Source organism: Leishmania braziliensis, chromosome 14 (genome assembly GCF_000002845.2).
Source record: "Leishmania braziliensis MHOM/BR/75/M2904 complete genome, chromosome 14".
Lineage (NCBI taxonomy): Eukaryota > Euglenozoa > Kinetoplastea > Trypanosomatida > Trypanosomatidae > Leishmania > Leishmania braziliensis.
In genome coordinates, this window is record NC_009306.2 from 317,897 (window position 1) to 331,585 (window position 13,689).

Below are 13,689 nucleotides of genomic sequence, written 5' to 3' on the forward strand. Positions count from 1 at the left end.
TCCCTGTCCGAACATGTCTGGCAGATGAGAGAGGGCACCGCCTCCGACCCCGCGGTTGACGGTTGATACACCCCTACACGATGAAAATGGTGGCGACACTGCAGCACCGTCGCGTAGTGCGAAACGCCGTTGGTCTTCGAGAAGCGATTCTACCTGTGTCTTGGTTGCGCGGCGCCGACCCGGGAAAGAGACTGCAGCACCATCTGTGGCGGCGGCCTTGGTGAGGGCAGGTGGGAGGCTCTCAGACGACTCTGCGTTCCCTTTGAGCTCGGTTGCTAAGAGCAAGGCAGCCACATCACTGCTGCCGCACTCCATGATCTGGGACCCACACGCCACTTTTTCTCTTCGTCTCGCAGGGGAGCGCGCGTTGCTGATTGTGGACTCGAAAGACGGAGAGGGTGTGGTGAGGGTGTACACGGCAGTGAACACTTCAGGAATAGCCTTGAGGAGGTGTGTACGCGTGCGGAGGGCAGTTTTTTTTTTTTTAGTGTAGACGTTCACGCCTCACCCCTTCCACCGCCAGTGAGAGCGAGGGAAGGAAGACAGTGAGCAGTTGCAGAAGCGTGAGACGCCCTTTGAAGTGGGACTGCCCAAAAAATGCATTCGACAGCGCGGCGATGGAGCATGTGTGGGCCCACTGGTTTGGGGAGTGCGGGTGCAGGGATGACAGCAGAGAGAGAGAGAAGGGAGAGTTGCACACGGGAGATACACAGAGAGAAGAGGAGAGTTAGAACGAGGTTTACACAGCGACAGGATCGATCGGCTCGCGGACGCACGTGCGTGTGTGCTTCCTGTGCCCCCTTCCTCTCCCCCACTCCTTACTTCAGAGAACATCACCCATCCTTTTTAGAGGCCGCGAAGCACACCAGAGCACTAGGAAAACAGAAACAAAGCAACACCCCGCTCCGTGACAAGCGCAGGCGGATGCACTGCTGCGCTGGTGAGGCCTCGCCTATCGACGCCGACGCCTCCTTCCTCTCTCCAGCGGTCTGAATGCACGATCTTCCCGAAGATGAGCTCACCGAACACGCATGACTGTCTGGCAGTGAAGGGCTTGCGTGCTCGCAGCTCTCGGTCTCCGGCCTACAAGTCTGGCAAAAGAGAAAAAAATGAACGAACTTGGCGTTCTTCTTTGTTTTCATTCTTACCGCCACGGCCTCACACGCCGGTGACTTCCCCCCATGCACAATGAAGGACTCGCACGCACGCATGCACGCGCTCGCAACCAGCCCTTTCGTTGCCCTCGACACGCAGAGATACCCTCTCTCCTCCTCCTCCTCCCCTCACCTCCTCCACATCCACCACATCCTTACACAGCGAAGGCCAGAGCCAGAACGGTCATAACCCCGCCCAAAACGATGAAGGAGCACCGCACACCATCGCCGAGGCACGAAGGGGAGGGCGGTGGGGAGGGGAACACGCGCCCATACTCTGCAAAAGGCGGTAACGGCACTTGATGCGACAAACAGCCCATGAGGGAGGGGGGGGGGAGCGCTACAGTTGCAACAGCTGCAGGCTCGGATATCCACGGCACGCGCATCACCCTTCTCTCGCACGCTTTGCCATGCGCACAGTGCTGCGATGCACCAGCTGTGCTTGCACCAGCGCAGGCGAGTTCTCCTCGGTGCGAAGTCGGTTAGGCAAAAGGCGCCGACCCGGGCGCCGACCGGGTCGCAACGCGTCCGTCGCGGCCCCGGCGCTGCACGCCAGGTGGGGCCTATCGGGTTCTGTGTCGGCGTCGGGTGCGGCGGTGGCCTGCAAAAGAGGGCCGATGTCCGCGTCACTGCTGCTGCCAAACAGGTCTGAGTCGGCGCAGTCTGCGAAGGAGATGCGCTGCGCATTGTAGTACGCCTTGAACCGTTCCACGAACACGTCCTCAGCACTCTTGGCAGTGTCCGCACCGTCGCCGGAAGCGCCGCCGCCGGCGACAGCACTAGCTGCCGTGGCACTCTCACCGTTCTTTTTAGAGCTGCTGGAGTCGCCTGCCTGCGCCTTGACGTAGTCCTCTGCCTTGCTCGCCCGCTCCTTGTCATCAGTGATCCACAGGCCGCACGACACCAGAAGATTGCCTTTTCGTTCAAGCCGTCGCTCATTCGCGATACCACGGCGACGGTTGCGCTTGTTTGTCTCGCTGTTGCGCTTTGTCAGATCGGCGAGTCGGTTCAAGTAGGCGCTGCGGGACTCATCGCTGATGTACTGATAGAACGACTCTTCGGCTGCGCGGAGCTGCGACAAGTGCTGGGAGAGCGCCGACAAGGATCCAGACTGCATACTCGTCGGCGTCTGCGCCTCGGGAGGCGGTGTGTGCGACACGGACACTTGCGAGAGGAACCCCGATGCACTGTCGCCGAGGAGTAGCACCGAGGACGTGCCGTCCGCAGGAATGCGCTGCTTTAAGTCCGAGGCGGCGGATGCTTGGTGCAGTTGGTGGTTCTGAGCACGCAACACACTCCGCGGCAGGAATGGCGATGTTGACGTTACTGCAGAGGGTGGCGAGCGCTGCCTTTGCGTCACGGCGTAGCCGCCGGTACTCTCCGCGGCCGTGTTGACTACTGACCCCCGCAGCGCGTCTCCCTCGGCAGCCTGCGACGTGGCAGCGGCAGACGAGGCTGCCCCAAACATATACCTTCGTTGCTGTTGCTGCTTGCGCTCCTCAACGCGGTGGTGCTGCAGGTAGGCGACGGTGCGCACAGGTGCCGTCGCCACCCCAGTGTTGCAGTACCGTTGCCGCAGCATCTTTGACTCTTCAATCTCATCCTCGGTCCACTGATGATGCGTCAGGTGCTGCTTCTTGTACTGGCGAAGCAACTCCACTTGCCGTGGCGTCGGCACAAACAAGCGAGGGTCGAGTGCCGCCGGCGGTGGCGCCTGATCGGCGGCCTCCCCACCCGCCGGTTGCGGCAGACTGCCGTTCGTGGCCGGGTTGACTGCCGGCGCCGCGGGTGCCTCACCGAGCACTCCATCCGCGTACACCTCCGTCGGCCGCTGATTTGCGCTGGCCACACAGAAGGCTAAAACCTCATCCTCGGTCGGAGGCGTGTTCGACAGCTGCGGCAGCGTCACTATCTCTTCCTCCACCGTGTCGTTGGAGGCCGCCGACGAGGGCGACCGTGGCTGCACCGTCTCCACAGCGAAACAGACCCAAAATGTCTTGCTGCGCCACTCAATCGTCGGGGACGTCACAACAGACGCCATAGCAGAGTTGTGAGCCGCCATCACGTCTTCGAGCAGCAGGACACGACGCACGCGTGACCACGAGTACTGCTCCGGCGCATAGCGGTGGTGGTAGCGCACGAAGAAGTTGAGGAACGGCTGATCGCCAATGTGTGTGCCGGCTTTGTTGATCGCTGCAGGGAAGAACGCCTGATCCGCGTACTTGTGCACGGACTTAGCGTTGAGGGTGATAGTCTGCACCTCTTCCTTGGTGAGCAACATTCTCAAACACCGTTGCACACAAACTGAAAGGGGAGGCGCGAAGGAGAGGAAGAAGGGGTACAGGCGGCGAAGAGAGCTTAATGAGTGCTAATGAAGGCTTGTCTAGGACGAGGTGGACGCGGCGATGGTTGCGTTTCGCCGGTGGCCGTGGCGGGGGTGAGGAGGAGGTGACGCGTGAGGGAAGCTCAGCGACTGTGGGAGGGCTGTCCGCTGGACGGAGATAGCGAGAGCGGACAGGGCGGAGGGAATGGGGGGTCACCTCTAGTGGGTCTCAAGGAGGGCGCGTGTGACTCCGTGTGTGTGTGTGTGTGTGGGCGCATCTCTCAATGTTGCGATTGCGGCAGGAATGATCATAACGCATGGGGGGGGAGGTGAGGGAAAAAGGTAACCAAATAAACATAGAAAAATGCGTTGGAGATGCACCAAGCGGGTGAAAGAAGGAGAGGGAGAGCGGAGGAGAGAGGGAGGCGGATGAGTGAGTGATACCATCGTTGAAGACGTGGTTTCTTTTTCGCTACTCTTAACGTGTCCATCTCACCTCCGTCCACCTATGCAGCTCTGGGTGGCACCACGGCAATGTCAAGGAACCGGCCCAGCCAACACTGTTTGGAGTCGTTCAGCCCCACTTCAATCTCACTGTCTACAGCGCAGGCCAGGCCCAGCACTATGCTCAGCATCACCGCAACACAGCTAGGGCAGAAAGGAAACCGTAGGTGGGTACGCATGTGTGCTGAATCGTCGACAGGATTCGCAGTGAGTGGGCACCAACATGGCCATACAAAGCATCCCTCTTCGGCACAGCGCCAGCGCAGACCTGTTCTCCGACACCAAGCAGCCTGCACAGCTAATGACAGACTATTGCATGTTGCCTGGCTTTCCTCACCAGGAGTGGGGCACTGAACCCTGAGATACCACGCACGGTGAGGTGGCCGGTCCTCATCTGGGAGGGTAGAGGATGCCCAAAAGAAAAACAACGAAACTGACATGCAGCCTTGTTCCATACACTGTGATCTTTTTCTCGCCCCTTCCTGTGTGTGTGTGGCGTGGTACGCTGCGACTCGATGAGGTCTGTGCAGCCGCGAGGCGATTTGCTCCGCCATGCGAGCAACGCCTATGCGCTTGACTCCCCCATATTTGTTCACTTCCTTTCATGTGCTGCTGAACTTCTACTTCCTCCTTTTCCCCCTCTCCGACACGAGTCTTCGGAGAATGGAAGGGGAGGGGGGAGGGGGATAAGAACGGCGGTGAGGTACGTAGGCGCCAGTTTGTGTCGGTGTGTCGCTTACCTGCATAGAGTTCTTGGTTCTTTCATGGGCACTGCGTCGCTTGATACCTTCTCTGCTTCTTTTTTTCTCTGTCCTTTGGAAGTGCTGTCGAGGCCGGCGTGTGTGCGCATCGCCCTTTCTCCGCCGAACCACGGCTGTACTCTGAACCCTAGCGGTGGTGGTCGTGGTTGATGGTTCGTGCGCACAGCCTTGTGTGTGTGTGTGTGCCTTCCCCCCTCTCCCCTGCCTACAGAGTCTGCCACGGCGGCGCAAGGATGGTGGTGGTGATGGGGAGGGAACAGCGAAGTGGAAAAGAAGGAAAACACAACAGAGGAGAGCAGCCAAAGGGGGGACGGCACACGCGAGGAGAGCAGAAATTCCCGTTGTGCTCTTCTTGGTTGGTGGAGGTGGGCGACTTCTGTGCTCTGCGTTTAATCGATACATCGGCATACCAGTAGCGCACTACCTCCACCGCCACCCACTCCTACCCACCGCCACTCTTCACAGACGCGCCAGGCAAACGACAGCCCCCCCTCCCCCCTCCCCCAAACAACAACAGCAAAGAGAGGGGGGGAGAACATCATGAGGAATAGCAGAAGAAACACCACGCCACGGAAGGAAAGGGTGGGCGGGAGTGGGGGTGGGATGAGGGGATACCGCAGCGGCGAGGAAAGAGAGGCATCGTTAAGCAAGGAAAACGTGGACGTACATTGGGGTTCACATGGCCATGGCTGGCAGTGGCCGTAGGGAGTCGGAGGCAGGGCGATTAGTGCAAGGAAAGGGGGAGGGGAGGAGGAGAAGGCGCAGCCAGACGGCACGCATGCAAACAGGGAGTGCGAAAGAGAGAGAGGGGGAAAGAAGGTACAGGAGAGGAGGCGAAAAAAGGGGAAAGACATCGATCGATTGTGTCGTCCCATCCTCTCCCTTCGCTTATCGCTCGCACCTCTCTGCAGCGTGTGTGAGGGGCTGTGTGTCTATGCCGGCCCACACATCTTTCGCCACATGCTGGAACGGACACTCACTGGAACACCGAAGAGAGGGAGAGGACGGAGGAGGAGCCGAAGCTCAATCCGCGATTTCGAGAGGAGGATGGGGAAAGGAGGGTCGCTGAGCTGGGAGGAAAAACGAGAATGGGCCCACATACTTATCCTTAACACAGCGCTTCAGGGGATGAGTGAGGTGTGCGTTAGCCGCTGCTTCAGTCCATTGCACAGAAAGCTCGACGCACCGCCAGCGCTTCCGCTCCTTACCCTACCCCGTGCTCCCCTATTTCATTCTCTCCATTGACACGCAGGCATGCGCCTTGAATGCGCGTCTTTGCACAGACTGATACATCCATAGAGAGAGAGAGAGACAGCGAGAAGGCGAGAAGACGAGAAGACAGAGCGGGAAAACATATCCAGAGAGAAGAAAAAGGGCACGTCTCTGAGGGTGCACGGGGCATCTACACACGGGAGCCGCCACCTCTCCCTCTCCACTCTAATTATCCACACACCTCACTTCCCTCTGTGTGGTCGTGCTCGAGTTACGATTCGCTAGATGCTGGACGTTGGCGATGGCACGAAAGAGAGAGTGTCTGCGTTTGCCATGTGCATCACGAGAGGGGGAAAATATGACGAAAGAGAGAGGGAGAGAAAGACGGCGGCAACTCATCGCTGAGTATTGGTCGGGGGCATGGATGCAGGAGAGCTAGTGCATGCAAACCAGCTCTTCCACTGACGGGGGAGGAGGAGGAGGAGGTGGCAAGGCGAGCGTGAACGGAATGGGGTACGGGACGTATAGGCGCGCCGATCGCTACCGCTGCGCGACAATGCGGCCATTGCGCACTTTCAGCTGGCTGTTTGTCAGCTGGAAGGCCGACGGTGCAGAGTTGCGCGAATTGGACCTGCCCAAGTCGCGCAGAGAGTGGGGCTGATGGGAAGCGCTACTGGAGCCTTCACCCACCTTCGCTGGGGACGGCACCCGTCCGCTGAAGCGTGCGACGGTGTCAACGACATCGTGGAAGAAGAGTACCATCACAGAGACGTTGTCCATGCTGCCGCGATCCACAGCGAACTCAGCGAGCTTCTGACAGCAGTTATTAAGGACACGCTGTACCACGTCTGGGGAGGGGCGCGACTTCACCCCGGAGAGAATGTGCGGGTCGCAAACGTCCGGTGTGTAGCACAGAAAGTCGCGCACAAACTCGGTGGCCTCCTCGTTACTCAGCACGTCCCATAGCCCATCACAGGCGAGGAGTAAGAAAGCGGAGGCGTCAGTAAGATGCAGTTGTCGGACGTCGGCTATGTTGCTCACCATCAAGTCCCGATTCGAGATGAAGCGGCGGCAGTGCGAGGGCGACGGTGGCGCGGCTGACCCCTTCAAGTCGCTGTCGCGGAGGACGCCGAACGGAAAGTTCGTCGACAGTTTCTCCTCGCCCTTCACATCGAGCGCCGACGACGGCTGAAACTTAAACTCGAAATCGCCCAGGGCGCGGCTCACCGCGAGAATACCGCACACACGGCCAAACTGCACGAAACCGCCACATTTGGCAATGCGACGGGACTCGGTCGTATTGCCAGGCTTGTGATCTTCGCTCATGGCGATCGTGGTGTGTCCGTCGTAGAGCACAGCTCGGGCGTCGCCGAGGCACGCCACGTACAGCATCCGGCCACACACGGCGGCTGCAATCAGTGTCGACCCGCCGTTCGTCCCGCTCGCCATTTCGTCGAACATTTCCTCCTCCACGTCGTGGCGTCGACGTCCGATGCCGCGGCCCGCCTTGTGCTGCTCGTTTAGCTGACTCTTTGCCTGAAGAGTGTGGAAGATCTCACGGTCCGTCTGCAGGATGGACTCCACAAGCGCCAGCGCGTTATTCTCGCCAAGGGCGGCGTGATGCAGTACGTAGTGAGGCAGCCACTTGGCTCCGAGGTCGGCCACCCGCCGTCCGCAGTGGCCGTCCAGCACGGCAAGAAGCGAGACGGGCTGACCGCGAACGTGGGCTGCGTTGAGGACAGCGAAGTGAGCATCCTCCATGGTTGGTCGCATCCCTTGCACGCAGCCGCTGCCAACGATAAGCGATATAGGGACTGTCGTCGTCCTGCCGCTGCTGAGCACGACATTGAACTTGTAGACAGGGAGCTCATTTTCGGCGCACCCCGGTCCGCTGTTGGCGCTGTTGGCGCGGTTGCGCGTGCGCGACGATGGAACGGTCGCTGGCGCCGGCGGCGGGGTTGGTTGTGCGCCAGCATTCATGGCGTTGCCTCTTTCCGCACCTGACCGCAGCGAGAAGAGCGTCTGCGTGCTGCCAAACAGTTTGTCGGAGTCAGACGCCTCACCTCGCGTTTCACCATCGTTGTGCCCCCGTTGCTCAGCCTCAACGCTGTGCGGCGCCCTCCTCACATTGGTCCTGCTGCAGTCATCCGCCGACTTGCTGTCCATCTCACCAATGCCACGCTGCGCCACCGCCGCCGCGACTACTGCGGCCGCCCCACGCTTCACGTTGCGCCGGGTCTCGATCGACGCGGTACTGGTATCGCCAGTGCCACCAGCTACGCTCTCCAAGGTAAATAGTCCGCCGGCAGCCCGGGTCGCCATACCGTTGTTTCCGCGCGCGCTTCCTTGGCTGCTGTGGCGACGGAGTAGACGCAGCTGATCTCCCACCGGGCGTGGTGAGTAGCTAGATGGAATTATTGTCGACGACGTCGGCGGTGCGCTGAGTACCTCGCGCTGCTTCTCCTTTTCCCTGTCGTCCACACATATGCTGCTGTTGCCCACTATGGTGCGCAAGGTGTTCAGCGTGTCACCGGTGGTTGTGTCGTGGTGGTCGGCCAAAAGCCGTGGTGGTGGACTGCAGAGCCTGCTCACGCTGCCACTATGCCCAACCTCGCGAAGTGGACGCAGCCGGGGCAGGATTTCTTTCACGTCTTCGTGTGTCCGTGGCGGCGACAAGGCACGTCGGCGGCCCGTGCCAGTTTCGCTGTACAGTGCGCTATCGCTGCCCCTGCGAGCGCTGAGGTCAGGAGTATCGTGCGGCTCGGCCCCGCCCCGTGTGGTACCCACAGCCTTACGATGAGCTGTTGTGTAGCCGTTGACACCGCCGCCGCCGTTGCCGTCTTTCTGCCGTTGTCGTGCCGAGTAGGGAAGTGGGTCTGAAATGGCGAGGCGCTTATTCTCATTAGCGTAGCTCTCGCCTCCCCGGGCAACCGGCGCTGGCGGCAGCGGTGGCCCACGCGCTCCGTTGCTGCCAGGCTGCTGCTGCTGCTGCTGCTTGGTGACCCTCGTTAGCGCCGTCGTCTGCGCGCTACTGTGCCCCTGCGCTCCATTGAAGCCAGCAATGCTTACGCCTCGCCTGACGTGGTTGGCCTTGCCAGCTGCCGCACCAGCAGCGAGAGCGCCCGTCATACCCACGGGACGCTGCTTGTCACCTCCGCCGGCGTTCGAAGGAGACAGAAACATCGCGTTACTCGGCGCGCACAAGGTGTCGTAGCACTGATAGAGCAGGTTGGCGCGACTCGCTGCAGGGGGCAACGCCGCCAGGGCCTGCTGAATCGATACCTCCCGCAAGGCGCTTCGCGACGGGGCAGCGCCGCCGCTGGCAGCGCTGCTGCTGTTGTTGCCTTTTCGACCTTTTCGGAGCATTTTCTAGTGTTGATTACGGACTTGACTCGCGCAGGCCCAGGCAGGACGACACACACACACACTGGTACAGGAGAAAAAGAAAGTCCTACAGAGGAGCACTGAGTGTGTACGGGCGTCTGCGTAGCAGCAGCGTCTTCGCAGAGGAGAGAGATAAATGTATGACTGCGACTCTGCCGGTATGCTGCGAGAGAGTGAGAGGGGGGGGGGCGGGCGCGAAGTGAATGCGTCAGCAGCAGCAACAACAGCACGGTGCACCGCGCTTGAGCACCGATGCCACAAATGGAAAAGCCAAGACAGGAGAGCACAACCACAATGCGACAAGGCTGAAAGAGAAAAAAAGAGGGTGGGTGGGTGGATAGGTGATGCAGATCCGTCTTTCCGCTATGCCCTCCAAAGTTACACACACACACACACACACACCCCACGCACACACCACGCACAGACACAAGCGAATACACCAGCAGCAACGTGTCTTGTGGCGAGTACTAAAGCACAATGTGTGGCCCTGTGTTCTCCTTGAAGGGGAAAGGGGGTGTTGGGGTGGGTGGGTGGGTGAAGGAGAGACACAAGCAAAGCAGCACGCACGTTGTCTTAGGCAGCAAACTCAATGAGTCGAAGAGAAAAAGGAAGGGAGGGAGAGAGGGGGTATATGTACATATATGTACACACAGTCACAGACACACGCTCCAAGGGGAAATCTAGGTGAGCGAAGTCAACGAGAAGGCAGCAGTGGTGATGGTAGTGGTGCTCACGTGAAACACGAGCAACCCGCGCGCGCGCACACCCACCCACACACGCACGCACGCACTGGCAATAAAAAATGCAAACGACACCAACCACACAAGAAATAGAGGTGGTTTACGTGTGCGTGTGTGTGTGTGGGTGAGTGGGAGACGGACGGGAGAGCGACTTGTGCACGTGCGCGTCGCCTACAGGCCCGATCTGCTCAAGGAGACACAGAAAAGGGCGAAACAAAGAAAAACAGACAAGGGAAAGAGGGGGTGAGGCCGGACAACGCGAAGAGAGCGGCGGGAGCACAAGTCACGACGATCACGACGACGACGACCACCAGCACCGCAGTGGTAGCATACAAGATGAGACAATGAAAGGAGAAAACGAAAAGGCGGTGAAGATGAGTGACACACGTTGTGTCACTCTTGCGCCGCCTCGAAAAACACACACACACAGAGGGAGTGGGTGTTGGCGGGCGCTTTACAACGCTGAAGTATGGGCAACACACACCCGTCAGCGGTGATGACCAGCAGCGACAGCGGGAAGGGAAGAGACGGGAGAAAATACGACAACGAAGGGAAGGGAGGGGAGAGGGGCGGGGGGAGAGTCGGGATCGCACAGGCGCAGAAAAGAAAAATGAGTAAAGAGGAGAGCGGAAGAGAGTGAGGGAGGGAGGGAGGGAGGGAGAGAGACAAGGCGGGGATCAAACAGAGACACAGGCACTCATGCTAAAAAGTACAAACACCCAAGGACAAAGACAAGGGGTGAGGGTGGTGGTGGAAGTGAAGCGAAATGAGCTGAAAACAGCAACCACAACAGAGAAGAGACCGCAGCGCCAACGGTAAAAGGAGAGCGAGAGCTAATCGAGCGCGGGGTGAGTCAGTTAGTACCGCTGCCTCGCCTCGCCTCGCCTTCCTGTTTGTATATTTTCGTTGTTCTGTGTGCGTGGGTGTGCCGAATAAGAGCACACCAGATTTCCCCGCACACACCTACGCGGAGAGAGTGCCGCCCTAACGCGTCGGAAGGTGCGAATAACGAAGAAATAAAGAGCGGTGGTGTGCGCACTGGGTATGAAGGGGGGGGGGGAGGGAGAGGCCCGTCTAGGGAGGGAAGCAGAGGAGGAGACCGGAGGAAGACCGCGTTGCTCTTGCCCAACGTCAGCCGTCGCTCCCTCGATCCTTCGCGCGCGCCTTTGTGCTCTTGTATATGAACTGGCTTGTGTAAGTGTTTGCGCAACAATGGCTTCAACGGGTGAGTGGTCCTCCTCACGCACTCGGTGATGGTGTTGCTGAGTTCCTTTGCTGACGTGTGCCACAACCGGGTACCTCCTTTCGTAACTGGGAGAAGCAGGGATGAGAGGCGAGAGCACGCTCAAGACGGAGACGTCAATCGGTGTGGGGGGGGGGGGGAGGGGAGGGGAGGAGTAATGATGATTGCCCGTTTTGACCGGTGAGGAATTATAATAGGGGGAGGGTAAGTCGGAGGAAAAGTTGAAGATGTGGCGCGAACACGCATTGCAGTTGCCGCGGTACCGTGACGTGAGCGATAGTGAGGAGGGGGAAAGGGGGAAGGGCGAGTACCCCCGTGCACCTTCCAACACTGATGATGCTCGAACACCCTTTACTGAGGAGTGGACTGGGGATTCAGCGCCGCTCCATGGAAGACCCAAAGGTAGACAGGGGCTCGTCTCCAGTGCCTGTGAGCATTGTGTGGATTTTCTCTCTCTTTCGTGAGTCTGTGAGTTCTGGGGCATGGGTCGTGATGGGTTTGCCCCCGCAATGGTGAAACTCTTGTAGTCGCTTGAGAAGGTGTGTCTGTCTGTGTGCTACATCGTAGCGGCGGCCGAACGCGTCAACGACACTGAGGAGAACGATGCCCTTTTCCTCGTCTGGCACTTCGATCACGTACACCTCTCTTCTCCCGCTCCTCTTCAGAAATCGTAAAAAGAAAGTGGAGAGGTCGCAGTGGACTGCGGGCGCGAGAAGGGGGACATGAGCATGGCATACACACACGCGCACAGAGCCATGGGCACACTTGAGGAGGTACAGATATAGCACGCGTGTGTTCTTCTTGCGTGGCCTTACTCTTCTGACTTTCGCTTGCTCTTACCAAACTCACGCGACACCTTAGGATGCACCTCCTGCGGAGGCGGAGGCTGCAGCACCCCCTTGCGCATCATCTCTGCCCGTGCGACCGTTGCGAGGGCAAAGAGAGCAACCAATCCAAAGAAGATGTCCCGCTTCTTCGCCGCGTAGAGGTTGCCCAGCCGTGCTCTCCAGCTGAGTGGCGGTGGCGACGCAGGCATCTTGTAGTGCTAGACAACTGATAGCAGCTGATGGCGCGCACGAATGCGTATGAAGCACGTGCTTCCGTTTGGGGAAGGAGAGGGGCTTCAGAGAGGGGGTGGGGGGTGGGGGTGGCGAGAGGCTGACGGAGACCTGACTCCTCAATCTTGCCGAAACACCCACGTGACAGCAGAGCGTCAGAAGACCTGCTCCTCTGGTGAGCTGATTCCTTCGTCTATGCGCGTGTGTGTAGACGAGTGCTGGGTTGTGGAGTGAGAATACACCACGGAGAGAGACAAAAATGAAAGAGGGAAGGCGAAAAAGAAAAGCAGAAACAGACGCCAAAATGGGAAGGAAGGCGGGGAGGGAGGGAGTAGGCATGTGCAGCTCTGCACGGTGCTGTCTCACTACCTGTGTGCTTCCGCACTCAGTTGCTGTCATCCTCGTCGTTAAGCCACAAAGCGAGCAAGGAGAGTGAGAGACCAAGTTGCTCACTAGCAAGACGCCTAATAATGGCTAAGGTTAGGCAAAAGGGAAAGAAACGTGGATGCGAATGAGCACGAGGTACCACAGGGCACGTGTCACTGCCTCCAGACACCGCACGATCCCCTGAACTGGTTGCCAGCTCAGCCTTTTTAGAATTTTGGACTCTTTGGTATGTTAGCGCTTCATTGTGTGCACGTGCGCTCCTCCTGCAGAGTCACGAGCACACACGCAGACACAGACAGTCATCTCCCTCTGTAGCTCTTGTACAGACGAAGAGGCGTCTGCTTGTCGTTCACCGCTTTGTTGGGAGTCGTTTTCTCGCTTTCTTTTTGGTGCTCTGTCCAGTACGGAAGCGCCAGGCGTCTTCGCTCCTCCTCCCCCTCTCTCAGCAGAGGCACACTGTGAAGAAACAGATGAGTGTGTGCGAGAGCGACGGCCTTGACGGAGTGCTCGTGCATGCAGACACTTGGCCGTCCAAGGGTGTCGCCTCCTCCTCTTCGAAATCACAAGGCTACACAGACACAGACGAGCATAGCAATCCACCAATATCTAGCCCTCCTAACTACATCTCAGGAACAGTGGTGATGTTGCCCTTCGATTTTTTCACCTCGCTCGCCCCTCCGCTCTCTTCCCTCCGTATTCCTGGGGATGGTGCTTTACCCCGCAACCTCGCCTCCGCCACCGCACCAACCAACACCCCCAACATCATTCCTTCGAAAAGAGGTAAGCGGTGGGGATGGAGCGAGACGGAGGCGGCGCGCAGTCACAGGTGGCATACGCCGAAGGGAACAACGGGAGAAAGAGAAAGGAAAGGGTGGAAAGGAAAAGGTCAACAGTTCAGCTGCGATGACTCTAGAGAAGGCATA

General features: G+C 59.0%; 2 protein-coding genes across 2 annotated transcripts; both read right to left on the reverse strand.

Annotated features, from left to right (window-relative positions):
• Window positions 1–1,539: 1,539 nt before the first annotated feature.
• LBRM_14_0860 (conserved hypothetical protein) lies at window positions 1,540–3,435 on the reverse strand (the record flags this gene model as incomplete). Its single annotated transcript, XM_001563325.1, has 1 exon — window positions 1,540–3,435. One exon carries the CDS (start codon window positions 3,433–3,435, stop codon window positions 1,540–1,542), a length of 1,896 nt encoding a protein of 631 aa, XP_001563375.1.
• A 3,059-nt stretch (window positions 3,436–6,494) lies between these two features.
• Window positions 6,495–9,320, reverse strand: LBRM_14_0870 (protein phosphatase 2C-like protein; the record flags this gene model as incomplete). Its single annotated transcript, XM_001563326.1, has 1 exon — window positions 6,495–9,320. The coding sequence occupies one exon, from the start codon at window positions 9,318–9,320 to the stop codon at window positions 6,495–6,497; it is 2,826 nt and encodes a 941-aa protein (XP_001563376.1).
• Between the last annotated feature and the right edge of the window lie 4,369 nt (window positions 9,321–13,689).